This window comes from Mastigoproctus giganteus, chromosome 4 (genome assembly GCF_048544385.1).
Source record: "Mastigoproctus giganteus isolate SK-2022 chromosome 4, ASM4854438v1, whole genome shotgun sequence".
Classification (NCBI taxonomy): Eukaryota; Metazoa; Arthropoda; class Arachnida; order Uropygi; family Thelyphonidae; genus Mastigoproctus; species Mastigoproctus giganteus.
In genome coordinates, this window is record NC_143578.1 from 83,293,718 (window position 1) to 83,314,448 (window position 20,731).

Below are 20,731 nucleotides of genomic sequence, written 5' to 3' on the forward strand. Positions count from 1 at the left end.
CTGCAGTGAACCACATGTACACGTGTGATACAGTCGAGCTGGACGCTTTCATGCTTGTACACGCAGTGGAGATCGATGCTGTTTTATTTCACTTTCCCTGCGGGCCTTATAAAAATTATCTGCGGGCTGTAGGTTGGATACCACTGGTATATGCTTTCAGCTAAAATATTTTCAAAATAATGTAGAGTACACAGAAGCCAGGATTTTTTTCCCCATCACCTTCCATCAAGTATGTCAGACATCAGTAGAGTCATCTGAATGTGCAATGTGGGTACTCAGAAGCTATTAACACTCAGAATAAGCTCTAGTCACTATACAATACAGCAAAATTTCAAGCTGCTTTACTCCACGACTGAAGTAAAATGCTATATGTTACATTGTAGTATATGTTGTAATGATATATTGTAGTATATGTTGTAATGCTATATTATTGTATATGTTGTAATGCTATATTGTAGTACAGCACTTTTTCATAAAATTCTGTAGGAGACTATGGATTCTGGAGATAATATATTCAATTCACATATTCTGGAGACTATATGTATTTCTTTTCAGTTTGACAGATAATCAGACCTAGTGAACAGAAATACCCCCCCCCCCCAATATAGTTCATTAAATTAACGTTTTACTGTACCAAAAGTAACTCTACTCAAGTGTCATCAAACATTTTCATTGCTCATCCGAAGATGATGAATAATGTAAGTCAGAATATCACTAGTGAATTGACGCTGATGGAAGGTTTCAAGATAGCAAGAATTGAGATAATTGCACTGGGAAGATAATTAGAAGGGAGCGATTTATCGATCTTTTTTCAAGGACTGGCTCGTTATAAGCAAATTTTTGGAAGAAGAAAAAACCAACAGAATAACAGCATAAAAAAAGGTGACACAAAACAGGAGTACAGATACACCTAGTCGTCTTGACATGAAGATCGTTTAAAATTCTTCTAATTTCCTGTTTGAAGACTAAGGGAGGTTATGAATGGAATGTATTTAGTATGGCAGGTGGAAATTTATCAAAAACATTGATGTAAGATGTCAACAAGTCAGCTTTATCTTTAGATGAGGATTCAACAGAACTATCAGAATGTAACAGAGATGGAAACATGGATGGATAAAAGTTGCAATAGCATTGAGCAAAGAATAAAAGGCTCAGCTAGACTGAGCGGCACCTCCGTAGCCAGGTGGGCTGGAGCACATGCTTCTTGATTAGACTGGGGTTCAAGCCCGTGACCACCAAAAATACGGAGGATGCAGTAGGTCAGGGAATGACCACTGCATAACCCCAGCCCAGATAAAGGGTGGGGGTTATACGTCAGGAAAGGCATCCGGCTGTAAAAATTTCATGCCAAAACAGTAAAAATGCTGACCTCATATATATAATCGGAAAGAGGTGAGGACAAAAAAAAAAAAAAAAAAAAGAACTACTATTTGGTCAAGAAGTCAGTTTTCCTAATCTTAGTCCTTTCAAAATCAAGTTTTGATTTATAATTTGTTTACAATTGTTGAAAGATTTATTGTAAGAAGAAAGTGCTGATGGAGATTTGGATATGGGCTAATTATGACATGCTATGTTCTTACCTTGAATGCCTTGGCATATTCATTGGAAAGCCAAGGTTTAAATAAAGGATGAAAGTTCAGGACGGTAAGAGAAAAAAGATTTCATCCCTACAAGGATAATTTCGTTGCCATGATTTGAGAAAATATTAGGATCAGAGATTTAAAAAAGCAGCTTGACCAAGGAACAGAGAAAGAGAAATCAAGCAGATTATCCCATTTCATTCATATAATGCCTAATGCCACACGACTGAGAGTAAAAATATGTGATGAAAACAAAGAAGAAAAGATATGAAAAACTCCACTGGAAAAGAGACCATCATCAAGTTGTGATCTGAGTTACACTAGTGGGCTCATTCTGGACACTAAAAAAAAAATGTAACTTTCACTTATAAAGACTTTGTTACTTATGTAAACTCTAGAAGGAAGGGGATGAATCAGATTGGTCCACTTGACATTGATGTTTTGATTGTTGATGATTCTGCTCAGGTAGCTGACCACCTGAATGAGTATTCTGCCTCTACATTCAACACGAGGAATTCTGTGGAGAGGTGCAGGCCAGAAACTTATCAAACCCTAACAGCGAGTTAAATGATTTTGTAATAACTGAGAGCAAAGTGGAGGAGAAATGGTTGAATTTAAACATAAAAAGGCACCTGGGGGGTGAATGGGATCTATCCAGTTATATTAAAGTAGGTATCAAAGGAAGTAAGAAGGTCCCCACAGACTTGAGTTGTGCAAATGTATCTCCAATTCACAAAGTGGGATCAAAAGGTGACATGAGTAATTACAGATCTATTAGTTTAATTTCTGTTCTGGGAAAAATAATGGAGTCACTGATTAAAGAAGCACTGCAAGATCATCTAGACAAGACTGCAGTTATAGTTCAGAGACAGCATGGGTTTGTTAAGGGGAAATTTTGGCTGACCAAATTGATTGGATACTAGATGTGGTCACAAAGAAACTGGATGAAAAAAATAATTTTGATATCATGTTCTTGGATTTCAGGAAAGCTTTTGATACTGTTACACATGGAAGACTACTGCACAAACTGGAGCAGTATGGCATTAAGGGCATGTTGCTACAATGGATAAATGGATGGTTGAGTGGGAGAATCAACAAACACAGCTCTTTGCGGACTAATGTTATTAGTAGTAGTATACATGGAAGACTACTGTACAAATTGGAGCAGTATGGCATTAAGAGTAAGTTGCTACAATGTATAAATGGATGGTTGAGTTGGAGAATCAATGGACACTGCTCTTCATGGACTAATGTTATTAGTAAGGTCCACTGTTGTTTTCTGTATTTATCAATGATATTGATGAAGATATATCAGGCTTAATGTCCAAGTTTGCAGATGATGTATAAGGACACACCTGCAAGGTGAACTGACTGAGGTGTATAAAGCCTTGAATGGTTTGAGCAAGCTCAATGTTGATGGGACATAAATTCAAATCGAGGAAAGACAGTTGTAGGATAGATGTGCAGAAATTTGTCTTTAGCAAACGGGTGGTCGATTGCTGGAACAAACTTTCATCTGTTGTTGTGGAAGTTGACAGCTTAAATAAATTCAAGGCTCAACTAGACAAACTTTTGGAGTGAATGGATGGGTGAAACGGAAAGGGTTTTTTTTTTTTTTTTTTGGCTGATGTTTTCTTGCTTGCTAAGCTAAGCTTGCTTTCTTGAATCATATGCCTCTACTAATACTGATGCTCATGATTAATATTTATTGCCAGCATAGTAATATAATGTATAACGTCTCTTTTTCAATTCCTACTATTAGTTCACACTCTCCCTATATATATTTATATATCTTGTTCAAATTTTCAATCGTTAATAAAATACTTTTTATTCATCCACTCAAGTTCAAATAAATTTTTTTAAACTTGTAGTGGATGACACTTCATGTTAATACAGTTTTTTCAAATATTAATTCATTAATTAAATTTAATTAATTAATTTTAGTTTTATATGGGAGAAAAAAATTTCTCTTATATAAGATATTTAGCAGGATATAAATTTAGGAATAAATACCGTCAGTGGCGAAGCGTGTAGATCGCTGGAAAAAAATTTCTTTTTCAGATTCTTTTTTCATTCTGGGTTCTAGTCTGAGTCAAGGAGGGAACAAAATGGAAAATCAAACATGTGAATAAAAATAATAGTCCAACACCATATATAGAAAGGAAAATGGAAAATTGCAAGGAAATTCGCTTTCTATTTTGCCACTTAATATTGTGATTCTGTCATATGTATATACATATTTATATTAATTGTAATTATGTAATAAAAAGTAACCAAAATAAAATTTTTCTTTGTTGACTTAAGTAGGAATTGACTTCAAAATTTTTTTTTATATTACTTGTTTTAAAATAACTTAAAAAAAGCAAGACTGAAATGTACAGCATGTTTATTAAAACTAAATGTGGACAATAAAAATCTCTTAAGTTAGTGATTGAGTGTTAAACTTCAGCCTTTCTGTGACAACTAGATAACTCTTTTCTGTACACATACATTGGTTCTGGAATTTATAATAAAACATAACTCTGCATTTTGAAAAAAAAAATCATTGATGTTTTCTCGTAAAAGGGCATTTCTGAGTAATTTTCTAATGCTGATTTCAAAAATGACTTGTTTGTTTGTTTCCATCACATTAGATTTCTTAAAAAATCACAAAAGAAAATAATTTGATTTTTCACAAATATTTATTAATTTTGGCAGAATTTGTGCACTGAAATTATAACAAAATGCCATTTTTATCAGAGTTTTATATTTAAATACATGTTGAAAATACGATTAAAAAGGAGAGAGAGAGAGAGAGAGAGAGAGAGAGAGAGGTAGAAAGTCCACTAAACACTCACCTCTCATTTTAATAACCAATCTACATTGGGTCAAATTTTCGTTTCTTTGTCCTGCAGATCCTTCTACTTTACAGTCCCTTTCAGCATCCAGCAATAGTCATGTTGACATTCCACCTCCCCCAGTACCTCATTTCCACATCTTTAATGTCCTGGTGAAACCTCTCATCCTGTTCGTCACTAACACATCCTAGATTTTCTGAGAAGCAGTCAATGTGGGAGCATAAAAAATGTACCTTGACAAAAATGTATCTTGCAGCAAAGCTTCTTGAAATTTGTCAACATATTTTCAACTATATCCTTGTTCCCTAAGAAGTTCTGTCTGTTTTTTTCTTTTATCCATTGTTCTCTCAAAATCCCGGTCCCTTATCAGTTTGCAAACTTGAGGTCTAACAAAAATACCTTGTTTTAGCTTCTCTTGGGTGATTGATGAGAATTTAAGACAAAGGTAATTTGAAGAAGGAATCTTCCTGAGGTAAAGCTTTCATAAACTGTTTCATCAAACCCAGTTTGATGTGGAAGGAGGACAGTTTTGGGGTCTACCAGTGATTTATGAACTATGTAGTAGTAGTGGCATGTGATGCAAGAAAGCAACTGTATGAGCTTATGCAGCATCAGCCAAAAAAAAAAAACATAATAAATAAATAAATAAAGTCAAAAAATCAAAAAAAAAAAAAAAAAAAAAAATCACACCATTCCCTCCAAATGCCTTTCCAGTTACTCCTTAAATTTATTTAAGCTGTCAACTTCCACAATGACAGATGGAAGTTTGTTCCAGCAATTAACTACCCGCTGGCTAAAGGCAAATTTACGCACATCTATTCTACATCTGTCTTTTCTTAATTTGAATTTATGCCCCCTTAGGTTCGTAATCTGAACAAGTGGAAAGATCCCATCAGAATTCAGCATGCTCAACCCATTCAAGGGCTTATATACCTCAATCAGATCACTGCGCAGGTGCCTAGTCTCCAGCCACTGCAATTTGCAGAACTTAAGCCTCTCTTGGTAAGAGGATCCCTTCATTCCCCTCACCTATCTTGTTGCCCTTCTCTGTACCCGCTCAAGTAAATCTACACTCCTAAAATGAGGCCTCCAGACCTGTATGCAGTACTCAAGGCGTGGCCTGACCATTGCCTTATACAGAGGGACAATCACTTCCTTCTCCCTACTAGCAAAATTCCTATATATCATTGACAAAACCCCATGACATACCCTGGCAGCCTGTCTGCACTGCTCAGAAAACTTCATATCTGACTGCACAATTACTCCCAGGTCTTTTTCATTTTCTACCACCTTAAGTGTAGTACCACACAGTTGGTACATTTCTCTGGGGTTACTTCTACCCATATGCAGTACTTTGCATTTGTCAAGGTTAAACTTCAGTTACCACTTCTTAGCCCATCTGCCCAAATCATCTAGATCCTGTTGCAGTAGCACACTGCCATTACTGTCATTAACAACCCTGCCAACCTTTGTATCATCTGCAAACTTCGACATTAAGCCTGATATACCTTCATCAATATCACTGATAAATATACAAACAGTGGACCCAACACTGAACCCTGTGGGACTCCACTAATAACATTAGTCCATGAAGAGTAGCACCCATTGATTACCACCCTCTGTCTTCTCCCACTTAACCATCCTTTTATCCATTGTAGCAACTTACCCTTAATACCATTCTGCTCCAATTTGTACAATAGTCTTCCACGCGCAACAGTGTCTAAAGCTTTCCTGAAATCCAAATATATGATATCAAAATTATTTTTTGCATCCAGTTCCTTTGTAACCACATCATAATATCTTATCAAATTCGTCGGACAAGACTTTCCCTTAACAAACCCATGCTGTGTCTGAATTATTGCTGCAGTCTTGTCTAGATGATCCTGCAATGCATCTTTAACCAGTGACTCCATTATTTTACCGGGAACAGAAGTTAAATTAACTGGTCTGTAATTACTCATGTCACCCTTCGATCCCCCTTTGTGAATTGGGGATACATTTGCACATCAATTTTGGGGTCTACCAGTGATTTATAAACTATATTCTTTGATCCAGGCAACAAACTGCCCCCTCTTTGGCCAAACCTTAAAATCCCAATGTTTACTCCTTGCCCAACTGTCCCATTCACACAAAAAGCAAGGCATTTTTGTGTAGCCAGATTGCTGTCCAAATAACATGCTTATCCTTTAAAAGGTAGCATAGACCAACCAACCGTGTTCTTCATACTTAGTATTTGTCAAAAACTTCTTCAAGTTCTAATATTTATTTTCATTGAGCAACACACCTTTACACTTCTCTTTGATAAGTCAATCCACTGCATAGGATTGTAACTAATTCCTAAATAGTTCATTAGTTTACATAAACCACAAAATCGTCCTCAGAAAAGTAGGGAACCAGTTCTAGCACATGGGATGCTTTTCTCATGTATCATGAGAAAAACATCCCATGTGCTAGAAGATTTTTTGACTTAAGTCAGAACCAAGGAGTTCTGCAGATTTCTTTGGTAATTTAAATCTCTCACCAGACCATAGAGGTGAAAACAGTTGAGTTTATGCTGTGAAAACAGCTGGACTCAATGTCTACACACATGTAGACTTCAGTTTCATTGACAGAAGTTTCACTTTCAGCACTCTCTGCCTACATTCTCCAATATAAGTATAGGGCATAGAATTGGCAGGTTATCTCCATGTGGGACAAGTCTAATGGCAGATGGAATATTAGGATATACAATGTTCTTTGCATTGCTCCCTCTACATTAACTAAGCAAAAGTAACAGTCATCACAGTGGTTTGTAGGCTCCTGCCAAATCATATGGAATTGCAAATGACCTAGCCTTCTTTTTACCATTTTCTACAATCTCAATGCTTCAACACAGGTTTGGCAAACTTTAAGTGGAGTCCCATTGTTTATCTTGGTCACTGAGTTTCATTCTAAAATAAGCACAATACATGTTTTTTATAATTCTGTAATATCTTTTCTTTGCTTGAGGACTACATAACTTTCACAAATATAACAAAATAAGTTTGGATTGTTCAAACACTTGCGTGAAGACATTTTACTCACTTTTCAGCACAAATTTGACACAATAACCTCTAAAATTACCCGAGCTCACAGTGATAAACACTGCTGTATGGAGCTCTCAATACAGCAGGTTAAGAAACAAATGACCGAAGGCAGTGCTGCCAAAGTGAAGATTTAGTTTACAAACTTCCAGCATTTACTCCTAACTTAATACATTCAATAATACAACTCATGACATCAACTTCATTAATTTATGAAAAAATGGTAAATGGCAAAAAAAAAAAAAAAAAAAAAATCTGAAATTAGTGTAAAAAATTGAGTTAAAAACAGCTATTAGTTTACAAACATTTTAAAACCATGCTGGGTGGTGTAATCAAACTTTCAAATTTGAGTAAGCATGTAGAAATTACACTGTTCACAAAAAAAAAAGAAAAGAAAAAAAAGCAGCACTATTCTTAGTTTCTTAACTTACCCATCTGTATTTAGGTTTGCATACAGTTTAGCAATTCCATTCCCAGTTGCAATTCTTCCAGCAAATTCCATGTGATGTTTGGCATGCTCAGAATTAATCCGGTTCATCCACAGAGAAAGAACTGATTGTGGACCAGAAGATCGTGGCCGAAAATTTTCTGTATTAGTTCGCATCTTCTTCAACGAAGGAAATTTAAAGTGCTCGTCATCTTGGGTATTTGCCTCTTTGACTTTATTTCTAAATAAGAATGGATGTTCATTAGAGGGGGGGGGGAAGCACATGATGCACATCCACCAACAATTTGTATGTGATATTTTTATATTATAACCTTAATCTTTTATTGAGATATATGAATACAATTTCCACATTTTCTCTGCTGTACTGATAATTAATTGCTGCCATGAAAAAATGTGAAAAAAGAATAACAAACTCTTTTCATGAGAATATGATAATACTATTTTATTAATCATCACATTTTTTACAATGTAGAGATTATAGCGTACTGCTTTTGATCAAAATTTTTAATTTATGATGACTGCTGAATCTGTGACTTTTTCCTTGTAAACTTGAACTACTGTTTAAATTATTTTCATGCGTGGTTAAAATTTTGAATATTACTCTATATAGATAATTTCAATAAGTTAACCCCAGGGGCTCACATCTGGTGAGCATGGGCTTGGCACACCCAGGGTCCTAGCTGGATATCATCATTCTTCTTTTTCTTGGTGATTCCCTTCTACTTCCAACTCTCCCTCTCAGGGTAATTCAGAAATTTTTTTTTTTTTTTTTTTTTTTTTTTTTGGCTGGTGCACCATAAGCCTCAGGCTTCCTTGCATCATATGGCTGCTGCTGCTATTACAACTACTACTACTACTAATAATAATAATGAGGGGCGCGATGGCCCAGTGGTTATGACACTGGACTATCAGCCTGATGGACCCAGGTTCGAGTACTGCCTTGGCAGAAGTGAACGCGGCTCCATCAAGCTGGGAGTAAGAAATAGGAGTAAGAAATTGTAATAATAATAGTAATAAATTAATAAAATAAATAAACACCATGAAAGTTGCTCCAACGTACCTACCTACCCTAAGGTTGGAGTGGCAGCTAAGGCAGATTGTGGTGCCACCTGGTGTCACTTGCAAGAACTACCACTGCACATAGGCCGAAGCTAAACAGGTCCACCTCCATAGATGGATAATGTCGATGAGAAATATTAATCATACTGCATTGGGTGTGTCGCAGGATAAAGTCACTCACATTCAGGCCTTATTAAGAGGGATCGGTTTGAAAATTCAGAGATGGTCTCCTGAGGAAGACAGTAGAGCGAGTGGTGCTGTCTCCCCTATGGCAAAAAGAGAAGGGCAAGACCATCCAGCCCCACCAACTGGAAGTGCTTCCTGTGCAACTGCGCTGGTGACCACCCAGGAAGGGAAAAAAATGCCAACATACGAAGTGGAGCATCAAAATGAATACGTACATCATGCAAGCATACTACGAAATAACAAAGCTGGAGACCGATATGGCAACTTACAGGGCAAGACTACATACCAAGTGACTCGAATGATTCCCGGATATTCAGGTCACCAAATAGCGGACCAGAGAAGGACCATTGTCACGAAGAACCTGATAGCTCCTGCAATCTTTGAAAAAAATCACCAGGACGTGAGCGATCTACTACAAAGGATAAAGAATGGAACCAGAGGTGGAAGAGCAAGATAATATACAATCCACAGCAGCTGAAGTGGAAAGAGATGAGTTCATGATATCCAGAAGAGAGGATGAGTGGAAGAAGGCCCTAACAGAATTCAAAGGAATGGACCCCACAAAGACTCACGTGATACCGAAGCAGAGACCGAATAGAACCTTATGGAGAGTCACAGACCACCTGAATCGGCACATAATACTGCATTACCTCGATAGCAATGGTGCAACACTGGAGACCATCCACATAGCCGTGTATTGTGCTGTGGCAGCAGCCACAAGGATTAATGGAAGAGAAGCGAGAGACCAGCAGCAGAAGAACCAAAAAACAGATTGGAAAAGAAGACTTCAGCAGAAGAGCGAAGAATTAAGAGTCAAGAGATAGGCCAACTGACCCGTACCAACGGGGCAATAGGAGTAAGAAATTAATTGGAAAAGTGAAGAGCATCCTCAAGAGAGGCAGCGTCCACAGCAAACATGAAACAAAAAATCAGAGAATAGGAGAATACTTGGACACATTGAGGCAGAACTTCCTTGCACTCACAAGAGACTACGCCGATACAAAGAGCTCCCAGAGGAAAATAAACAACCGAATCTTCGATGAGGACTAAAGAGGCTTTACAGGAATCTCGGAGAAGACGGGAAAGAAGGGAATGGACCACCCGAGAAGAAGACGATTGAGGAGTTCTGGGGAAACATATGGAGCAGGGAAGTAAGACATAAAAGCTGAGCTACCTGGATAGAAGTAGAACGCAAGAAAACCAAGGACGTACAAGAAATGAGAGGGTGGGAGATTTGGGAAGAAGAAGTAAATATGATCAAGAACTCTCATAACTGGAGAACTCCAGGAATAGATAACGTCCACAACTACTGGTACAAGAAGCTCACTTCCACACACACACACACAAGCACCTGGCAGAGCAGTTCACCCGAATGATAAAGCACCCAGAGACAATCCTGAAATTTCTCACTCAAGGAATCACATATCTGAAGCCTAAAGATGAAGATACAAGAAACCCGGCAAAATATAGGCCAATCACCTGCCTTCCAACAATGTACAAGATCCTGACCAGCTGCATAACCAGGAAGATATCAGACCATTTGGAGAGCCAGAACATAATGGCCGAACAGCAGAAAGGATGCAAGCAGTTGAGCACAGGATTCAAGGAGCAATTAACCATAGATGCCGCAGTTATGGAGCAAGCCTACAAGAAGTGCCACAACATGTACACAGCCTACATCAATTACCGCAAGGCCTTTGACTCTGTGCCTCATAGCTGGCTAATAGAGGCGCTGAACATCTACAAAGTCAATCCGATAGGGACAAACTTCCTAGGAGAAATGATGGCGAAATGGAGTACCACCACCATTGAGGTCGAAAACATCACAACCTGGCCAATCCCCATCAGGAGAGGAATCTTTCAGGGAGTTGCCCTGAGCCCACTGTGGTTATGTCTAGCACTTAACTCGCTATCTATCATGCTGAACAGTAGCAAGTACGGATATAACCTTAAAGAAGGAAGGAAGAACGTGTACACCCTCACCCACCTGATGTATATGGATGACATTAAACTCAACAGGGAACCGAGAAGCACCTTCAGCAACTACTCAGGATCACCGAAGAATTCAGCAATGATATTAGGATGGAATTTGGTCTAGACAAATGCAAGACCCATGGATTGTGTCAGGGAAAATTAGTCAACCGAAACTACCAGCTGCAGAGTGGTAAAGAAATCAAAGCCATGGCAGAGAGAGAGGCCTACAAATACTTGGGGATGATGCAGGCTCAGCAGTTAAAGCACAAGGAAATTAAGGCCTGCCTGAGCAAAAAATACCATTAGAAGCCTGCTGAAAGCAAAGCTGAACAGAGGGAACACAGTTAAAACCATAAACACCTACGAAGTCCCAGTGCTAACATACTTCTTTGGGGTCACAGATTGGACTAACACCGAGCTAGAGAATATCATGAGAAAGACCAGGACAATGATGACCAAGAGTTGCCAACACAGCTTGAAATCTGCTGTACAGAGACTCACAATTGCCCGGGAGGAAGGGCCTGATAGACCTCATTGAGCAACAGAAGACAGTGATAGTTAACATGAAAGATTACTTCCAGAAACACACAGCAGCACTCCACCATGCCAAAAGGAAGACAGACAAACAGTATATCCCACTTAACCTAAGCGAGGAGTCCCCCTCCAACCAGGAGGTACAAACGAAGCTAGAAAGATGGGCAGAGAAGACTCTCCATGGCAGACACTACAATGATCTCCATCAAGATCACATAGATAAAATTGATTCCAATGCATGGCTCATGAGCAGGATACTCTTTCCCGAGACTGAAGGATCCATGCTCACCATCCAAGACCAGGTAATCAACACCAGGAACTATAGAAAATACATCGCCAAGGAGCCCCAGAATGTTTGATGACACATGTCAACGATGCCACCTGGCCTCAGAAACGATCCAACACATCACCACGGGATTCAAGGTGATCACCCAGACTGAGTACACTCATAGACACAACCTGGTAGCCAGGATAATACATCAGAAGATAGTGAGGAAATACCAGTTGATCAAAGAAAGTGTACCATACTACAAGTACGAACCCCAGGCAGTGCTAGAGACTCAAACTCACAAGCTGTACTGGGACTGCGGCATAATAATGGATAGCACAATCCCACACAACAGACCAGACATAACCCTTGTGGACAAGAAGGAAAAGGTTACTTATCTGATTGACATAGCGGTACCCAACACTGGCAACCTGCAGAAAACCCATGAGGAAAAAATCAGGATGTACACGAACCTAAGACAGGAAATCAAAGATATGTGGCATATGCAACAAGTAACGACCATCCCGATCATCGTGTCAACCACAGGTATGGTGCCAAAGACCCTACATAACAGCCTAGTAGCAATAGGTCTCCCAGTGAACACCTACAATGGTCTCCAGAAGGTTGCAATCCTGAACACCTGTGGGATAGTCAGGAGTTCCTTGGCCAACAGTAACACCAGACATAACAAAAAACCACCCTGTGTACTTGGTAGCAATACCCGTCACGAGGTGGAATCCCCAATCAGGGAGAAATAATATAATAATAATAATAATAATAATATGTTCAATATGAGTAAAAAGACTGACTGAATATTGTGCAAAAGCTTTAGAAAACATCCTTCCTATGACTTGCCTTACTGTTGTACATGGACAATGTTCTCTCGAGCTGATTACCTGAGTCCTCCATGGCAGTTCAATTGGCACATTGAATTATCATGTACCACTTGTTTGGAGAGGTTTGAGTTTAATTCCCATTGACTGAAATAATTTCTCAAATCTTATTTAAATCGAGAATGAGGTTTACAGTTAGCAATATCATGTGGAGAGAGTATGGTTTTCCCAGTGAGTTATTCTGGGTTTTTAAAGGTAAGGATTGTCTGTTATTCTAGTAGGTAAATGAACAATCTGTGTGAGGTCATTAGGAACTGCAAAAGCCTCAGCATCTTAACCTTCTGGATGTGTGTGACTAGAAAACAGAAGTCAGCTGGAGTTGTGAACATTAAAATCACCAAGGAAAATAGCCTTGCTGTTTTGAGAATTGGACTGGAGAAAGTCAAGTTTCAAAGAGAGGAACTCAAATTGTTCCAAGTGATTAGTGGAGTTGGGAGAATGAGTTCTTCAAAATTGATAAGTTCCTTTGAAAAATTTTGCTATGCTTTACTTAAGTAACACTAAATTGTGTGCAGTAAACATTTTTAATAGTCCTAGGTACATTCATCGATATTTCAACTTAATAATCATGTAGCCTTTATTATCGGCAAATTCGGCAGCAATATCATCCCATAATTAGTAAGTTGTAAAGTTTTAACTATAGGAAATAAGTAGCTTGATGGTTCTAATTATGTAATTTTTTTTTTTTTTTTTTTTTTGTTTTTAGTGAAAAATTAAGGCAGTAGCATTATTAAGAAATGTAACAGCATAACATGTAACAAAATTGGTAATAACTTGCACTGGAATAATCTCATCTTTTAGTTTGTGTGGCAACTGGATGGAAAAAATAATTTTGATATCATATATTTGGATTTCAGGAAAGCTTTTGATACTGTTACACATGGAATCATCATCATCATCATCATCATCAGCCATTTTCAATCCACTGCAGGATGAAGGCCTCTCCAGCAACTTTCCAGTTCCTTCTGTTTTGAGCACTGGCCATCCATTTACTACTCAAAAACTCATGAATTTCATCTATCCATCTCCGCCTTTGTCTTCCAGGTTTTCTTCTAGCTCCTCTTGGGTACCATTCTGTTATTTTCTTAGTCCATCTGTCATCATGTCTTCGAGCTATGTGTCCTGCCCAAGACCATTTTAGTTCTTTAGTTTTGATAAGAATGTCCTCTACTTGAGTTTTCTGCCTAATCCATGTGTTTCTCTTCTTATCTAACAGTCTGATTCCCAATATAATTTGTTCCATTCTTCGCTGTGTAGTTCTTAGCTTCTCTTCCATTCTTTTGGTGAGTGCCCAAGTTTCACTTCCATAAGTCATGGTGGGGAGTATACATTGATTCATTATTTTACGTTTCAGACAAACTGGGATATTGCTCTTCAGTATGTGACTATATTTCCTGAATGCTATCCATCCAAAATTTATTCTTCTCTTGACTTCCAGCCATTTATCATTATTACAGCTAATAACTTGTCCCAGATAAGTATATGACTCCACCTTTTCAATTACTGCTCCTTCAATCATTATTTCCCTTTCCATGGCATACTTGTTCATCATTACTTTTGTTTTAGCCATATTCATCTTTAGTCCAAAATCCTTACTAACTGTGCATAACTGATTAAGATTTTCCTCTAATTCTTTGGGATCGTGGCTTATGACCACAATGTCATCTGCAAATCGTAAATGGTTTAGGTACTCTCCTTTCACATTGACTCCTTTCTGCGACCAGTCTAATCTTCTGAAAGCTTCCTCAAGGGCAGCAGTAAACAGCTTCGGAGATATTGTGTCTCCTTGTCGAACTCCTTTTTCGATTTTAAATTTGCTACTGTCTTTGTCTAGTCTAATAAAGGATGTTGCACTCTCATATATTTTCTTCAAAATCATAATATATGGAGTATCTATGCCTTGTCTTTCCAGTGCCCGAAACATTGCCTTATGCTGTATGGAGTCAAATGCCTTTTCATAATCCACAAATGCCAGGCATAATGGTGTTTTATATTCATTTGCTTTCTCCATTAGCTGTGATATTACGTGAAGGTGATCCGTAGTTGAGAATCCTGTCCTAAAGCCAGCTTGCTCTTTCGGTTGATTCTCATCAAGTATTCTTTCTAATCTGTTAGTAATGACCCTTGTGAACAACTTGTAGATATGGGATAACAAGCTAATTGGTCTATAATTTCCAATTTCTGATTTATCTCCTTTCTTATGCAGCAAAACTATGATTGCATTATTCCACTACTTAGGCATCACACCTTTTCTAATGCACTTTGTGAAGAGCCTTGCCAGTTTTTGTGTTATGTCTCTTCCTCCCAATTTTAACAACTCTACAGTAACTTCATCTTCCCCCGGGGCTTTCCGATTCTTCATTTTCGTCAATGCATGTTCTACCTCATCAGGAAGAATATCGGGTATGTCGTATGTGTTGCTACTTTGCAATCCATCTTCCCCACTGCTGGTATCATTCCCTCGCTCCTTGTATAATTCTCTATAGTAGTCTTCTGCTATTTGAATTATGCCTTCTCTGCTATTTATAAGTACACCATCGCTATTCTTCAGTTTCAGTATCATTTGTCTTTCTGTATTACTGCTCATGGCTGCTGATTTAAATCCTTTGTTTTCCCTTAATGCTTGTTCTACTTTTCTTGTGTTATATCTTCTTATGTCCTCTCTGAGTCTCTTTCTAATGGCTTTGCATAACTCAGTATACTCAATTTTCTCCCTGTCAGTGTTTTTCTTGCTCTTCATTTGTTGTCTTTGGTTCATCATGACAAGTGTTTCTTGACTAATTTTTTCTTCTTTGGATTTCTGTTTCCCTATAGGTTTCTTGGGCTTTATCACTTTCAGAAAGTTGTAATATTCCTCGTCGATATCTTGGTTCTGAGCAGTCTGCAGAAGCTCAAACTTGTTCTTAAGTTCCAGTACATACTGCTTTTTCTCCTCCTCTGTTATTTCAAAGACCTTTGTATTATTTACTCGAGTCAGTTTTTTCCTTTCCTTTCCTACATCTATATCAAGTGTACATCTTACCATTCTGTGATCACTTCCAACATTTACCTTATTCAGGACGGTAACATCATTCACAATATATCTTCTGTTAGTGAGGATGAAGTCGATTTCATTAGTTGTTAATCCATTTGGACTCTTCCATGTCCACTTTCTGTTCACCCTTTTCTTGAAAAAAGTGTTCATTACTGACAGTCCTTGAGATTCTGCAAATTCCACAAGTCTTTCACCTCTTTTATTTCTTTCACCAATTCCAAAATTTCCTATAGTTACTCTTTCTGCAATGTTTTGCCTTTTTCCAACCTTAGCATTGAAGTCTCCCATAATAATAGTGTAGTGAGTTTTCTGCTCATCTAGAAGACTCTCAATTTCGGTGTACATTTCTTCGACCTCTTCATCATCATGGCTCGATGTTAGTGCGTAAATCATTATAATCTTTAGCTTGTACCTCTTAGATATCTTGATTATTAGTCTTGACACCCTTGGTGATGTACTTTTGAATTCCAAAATGTTGTTTTTAAAATCTTTATGGATCAGAAACCCAACTCCACCTTCACTCCTTTCACTGTTTCCATTGGTGTACAGCAGATTTCCACTTGATAAACTTATAAGTGATTCATTTATTCTTCTTGTTTCAGCCAAACCGATGATATTCCAATTCACATTTTCTAATTCCTTTTCCAGCTCTAATATCCTGTCTTCACCGATGAGTGATCGTACGTTACAACAGGCCAAGTTCAGTTTCCGGCATGGCAGCCTGGTCGTACCCAGAGATTCTTAGCACCCTCTGCTTCCACTCTGATCCTCTCGCTGCCGTAAGAGGGAGAGTGAACACATGGAATACTGCTGTACAAATTGGAGTAGTATGACATTAAGGGCAAGTTGCTACAATGCATAAAAGGATGGTTAGTAGGAGAAGACAGAGTGGTAATTAGTGGGCACTGCTCTTTGTGGACTAATGTTATTAATGGAGTCCCGGAGGTATCGGTGCTGAGCCCATTGTTATTTTGTATATTTATCAATGACATTGATGAAGGTATATCAGGCTTAATGTCCAAGTTTGCAGATGATAAAAAGGTTGGCAGGGCTGTTAATGACAGTATGCTATTGCAACAGGATCTAGAAAAATTGAGCACATGGGCTGAGAAATGGCAACAGAAATTTAACATTGACAAAGTACTGGATATGAGTAGCAGTAAGCCCCAGAGTAATGTACCAACTGTGGGGTACCATACTCAGGGTAGTGGAGAATGAAAAGGACCTGGGGGTAATTGTGCAGTGAGATATCAAATTTTCAGAGCAGTGCAGACAGGCTGCCAGAGCAGGTCACAGGGGTCTTGCCAATTATATACAGGAATTTTGCTAGCAGGGATAAGGAGGTGATTATTCCCTTGTATAAGGCAATGGTCAGGCCACACCTAGAGTACTGCATACAGGTCTGGAGGCCTCATTTTAGGAAGGATAGAGCACAGAAAAGGGTAACAAGACTGGTGAGTGGAACAAGGAGGTGCTTTTACCAAAAAAGGCTTAAGTTATGCAAATTGCAGCATCTGGAAACGAGGCACCTGTGATGTGATCTGATTGAGGTGTATAAGGCCTTGAATGGTTTGAGCAGGCTCAATGCTGATGAGATTCTTCTTCTTGCTTGCCTTTAGCCAGTGGTAGTTGATTGCTGGAACAAACTTCTATCTGTCATTGTGGAAGTTGACAGCTTAAATAAATTCAAGGAAGAACTGGACATACTTTTGAAGCAAATGGATGGGTGAAATGGGAAGGGGTTTTTTTTTTTTTTTTTTTGGCTATGCTGCATAAACTTGCTTTCTTGCATCATATGCCTCTACTAATGCTAATTTTAATTTATAATTAAATTTATACTAGAATCATGGCTCAAACAAGAGCAGAAAACAAAAGGCTCAAAGTTGCAGGAATGATTTGGCTTAGGAGAGAACTGTTCATGTACGTCTCTGCCGAATCATAGCTACATTCGTTGTGATAATTGTGGGTTTTTGCAATTATCTGTAGTGGGAAATGATACAGCCAGGGTGTTTGTGTGCTTACAATTGTAGAGAGTGTGTGAGGTGTATTAGTTGCCAAGTCAGCATTCTGATGAGCTTCCACGGGGGCTTGAAGTACAGGGTACATGTCCTCAAAGAATTATAAAGAGGGCCCTTTAAGCACTCAGCTACAGAGCACAATGCTGGAGACTACACTCAGACAACATGGCATGAGATTCTCCATGCAGGATATGCTGGTCCTGCAGGAACTAGCTCTTGTTGGGGTGACTCTATTGTCAGGAAAATGGAAAATGTGTTTTGTAAAAAGGAATGGAGGAAGAAGCAATACGGTATGTCTGTCTGGAGCAAAAAATGATGACAGAGAGTAGGTCATCAATTTTAAGAGCACAAAGTATGACATTGTTGTACGTAGTACTAATTATATTAAGAGTAGGAGATCTGAGAATTTACTCAACTAATACAGGACAATATTAAGAAAAAATTGTGAGTTAGGACTGAGAGTATGTGCAATTCTGCCAAGACACAACAGGAGATAGACATGTGGTCGAATTTTTCAAATCATAGAATTTTTCACAAAATACTCGCTGATACTATCAAGGCAATGTCAGGTGGGTCAGAAAAGTGCTGTCATGGGAGAAGGTGATACATACACTAGTAGCAGCTGTATGCAGAAATGAAAATGATTCTTCCACTGCTTCTATTGGAACATGCAGCAAAAATCCCTGACACCTGGAACAAGGTGTCAGGGATTTCAAGCCTGCAGCGGTCCTCAATGAACAAGTATATACATTGGTTGCATTATAGTTAGAGTAAAAACAGCTGCACGTATACTTAAGTGTATACTAATCCTAGGAGCATAGTAAACAGATTTGATAAATCTGAAGTACAGATTAAGTCATCAAATGCAGAGATTGTATGGATATCAGAGATGTGGTGTTGCTCAGATATAAGGGATGCAGAATTTGAATATGGGGAATATACAATGTATACAGAAAGGACAGAAAGGAAGCAAGATGGTAATGCTCTTAGTTAAGAAGCACATAAAATATAAGGCAGTGCATCCAGTTTACATGGGTGGACAGTGCAATGTTCAGTCAGTTTGGTGTGACATAAGCACCGGGAAAGCAAAAATGAGGGTAGGAGTGTGTTATAAGCTAATGACTATGACGAGTACAATGAACAACTGTACAGAAAACGAGGGTTGGTCAGTAAATCAGAATGTCTTATAATAGTGGATTTTAGTTATTTTTATATTGACTGGAACTTGTGGATTGGTCACTCCCACACTATCAAGACTTTTGTGGATTTATTGGATGAATGTTTTTTACAGCAGCAAGTTAGAGAGGCAACAAGAGTAAGCAATATTCTTGGTTTGATTATCAGCAGCAATTCTTCATGCATTAGGAATCTGCAGGAAAAAGACCCATTTGGTGGCAGTGATCACATTGTACTAATGTGGGATTTACTTAAAGACATAACTACTGTCATGCATAAAAGAAAGGGCATTTCTAAGGGTGATTACAGTAGTCTCAGAAAGTTTTTAAATTGTATTCAGTGGGACAATCTGATGATGTTACTAATAGCAAATTCTAAATGGGAAGCATGCAGGGAAGTAATTATACAAACTATTAAACATTTTATACTAATTAAGAGATACTGTTTGATGCTTAGACAATGATGCCAGATGACTTGATAAGACACATGTCAGTGAAGAAATATGCATGAGATGCATATAAATTATCGGCTAATACAAATGCCTACAGTAGATATAAACTAGTCTGTAATCAAGTCACAAAGGGGATTAGGAAAACTAGGGCACATAACCAAGGTCTCTTTCAAAGAATGAAAAGAAAAGCAGCAAAGACTTCCAGAGGGAAGAGGATAAATCACATAGGTGCACTAGATATGAATGATTTAACTGACAAACTGAATAGATGTTTAGCACCTACAGTGACACACACAAGGGATTTTTAAGGGATGGGTATGCCAGAAGTGTATCAAATTCCAACAGGGAGCTAACTGATTTTGTGATAACAGAGAGGAAGCGGAAGAAACAAGTTAGTTAATGTATACAGTGCATTACATTTCGGGCATGTCAGCAAATAGTAATAATTTATGACTTATATTGCAAAAAAAATTACTTTTATGAATGAACTGAGAAAATTTTGTTTCTGCACCTCTCCTAGATTGCCGATTCAATCTTTCAACCAGCACATGGCAACAAACAAAATATCCAACAAGCGTCTGCAGGAAAACTATACAATGACCCTTTTGGTGGTGTCCAATCTGGTGTCATGTCCGAGTTGCCATCCTTGGGACCTGGGTCCCGTCCATGTTAGTCCTTTACCTTAGTGTGGTTTATTTCTTAAGCCTTCCAGTTCTTAGGAGTGTGTCTTGTTCACATAGAAAATGGAAGAAGGTTATCAAATTGTAGCAGTGTGCTTAATGATTTTCTAATAACTGAGAGCAAAGTGGAGGAGAAATTGTTGAAGTTAAACATAAGAAAGGCACCTGGGGTGGATGGGATCTATCCAGTTATTTTAAAGGAGGCGGCAAAGCAACTGAGCAAACCCTTAGCCATAATTATGAGAGCATCCTTGGACTCAGGGGAGGTTCCCACGGACTGGAGATGTGCAAATGTGTCCCCAATTCACAAAGGTGGATCGAAGGGTGACACGAGTAATTACAGACCAGTTAGTTTAACTTCTGTTCCGGGTAAAATAATGGAGTCGCTGGTTAAAGATGCATTGCAGGATCATCTAGACAAGACTGCAGCAATAATTCAAACACAGCATGGGTTTGTTAAGGGAAAGTCTTGTCTGACAAATTTGATTGGTTATTATGATGTGGTCACAAAGGAACTGGATGCAAAAAATA

At 38.3% G+C, this 20,731-nt stretch overlaps 1 protein-coding gene across 1 annotated transcript in view; it reads right to left on the bottom strand.

Annotated features, from left to right (window-relative positions):
- asun (integrator complex subunit 13 asun) overlaps positions 1-20,731 on the bottom strand; it is a 409,288-nt gene that overhangs the window by 49,409 nt on the left and 339,148 nt on the right. The window contains exon 15 of the mRNA XM_090371642.1: positions 7,911-8,147. Within this exon, the coding sequence (XP_090227768.1) occupies positions 7,911-8,147 (237 nt within the window). The remainder of the gene's footprint in view (positions 1-7,910; positions 8,148-20,731) is intronic.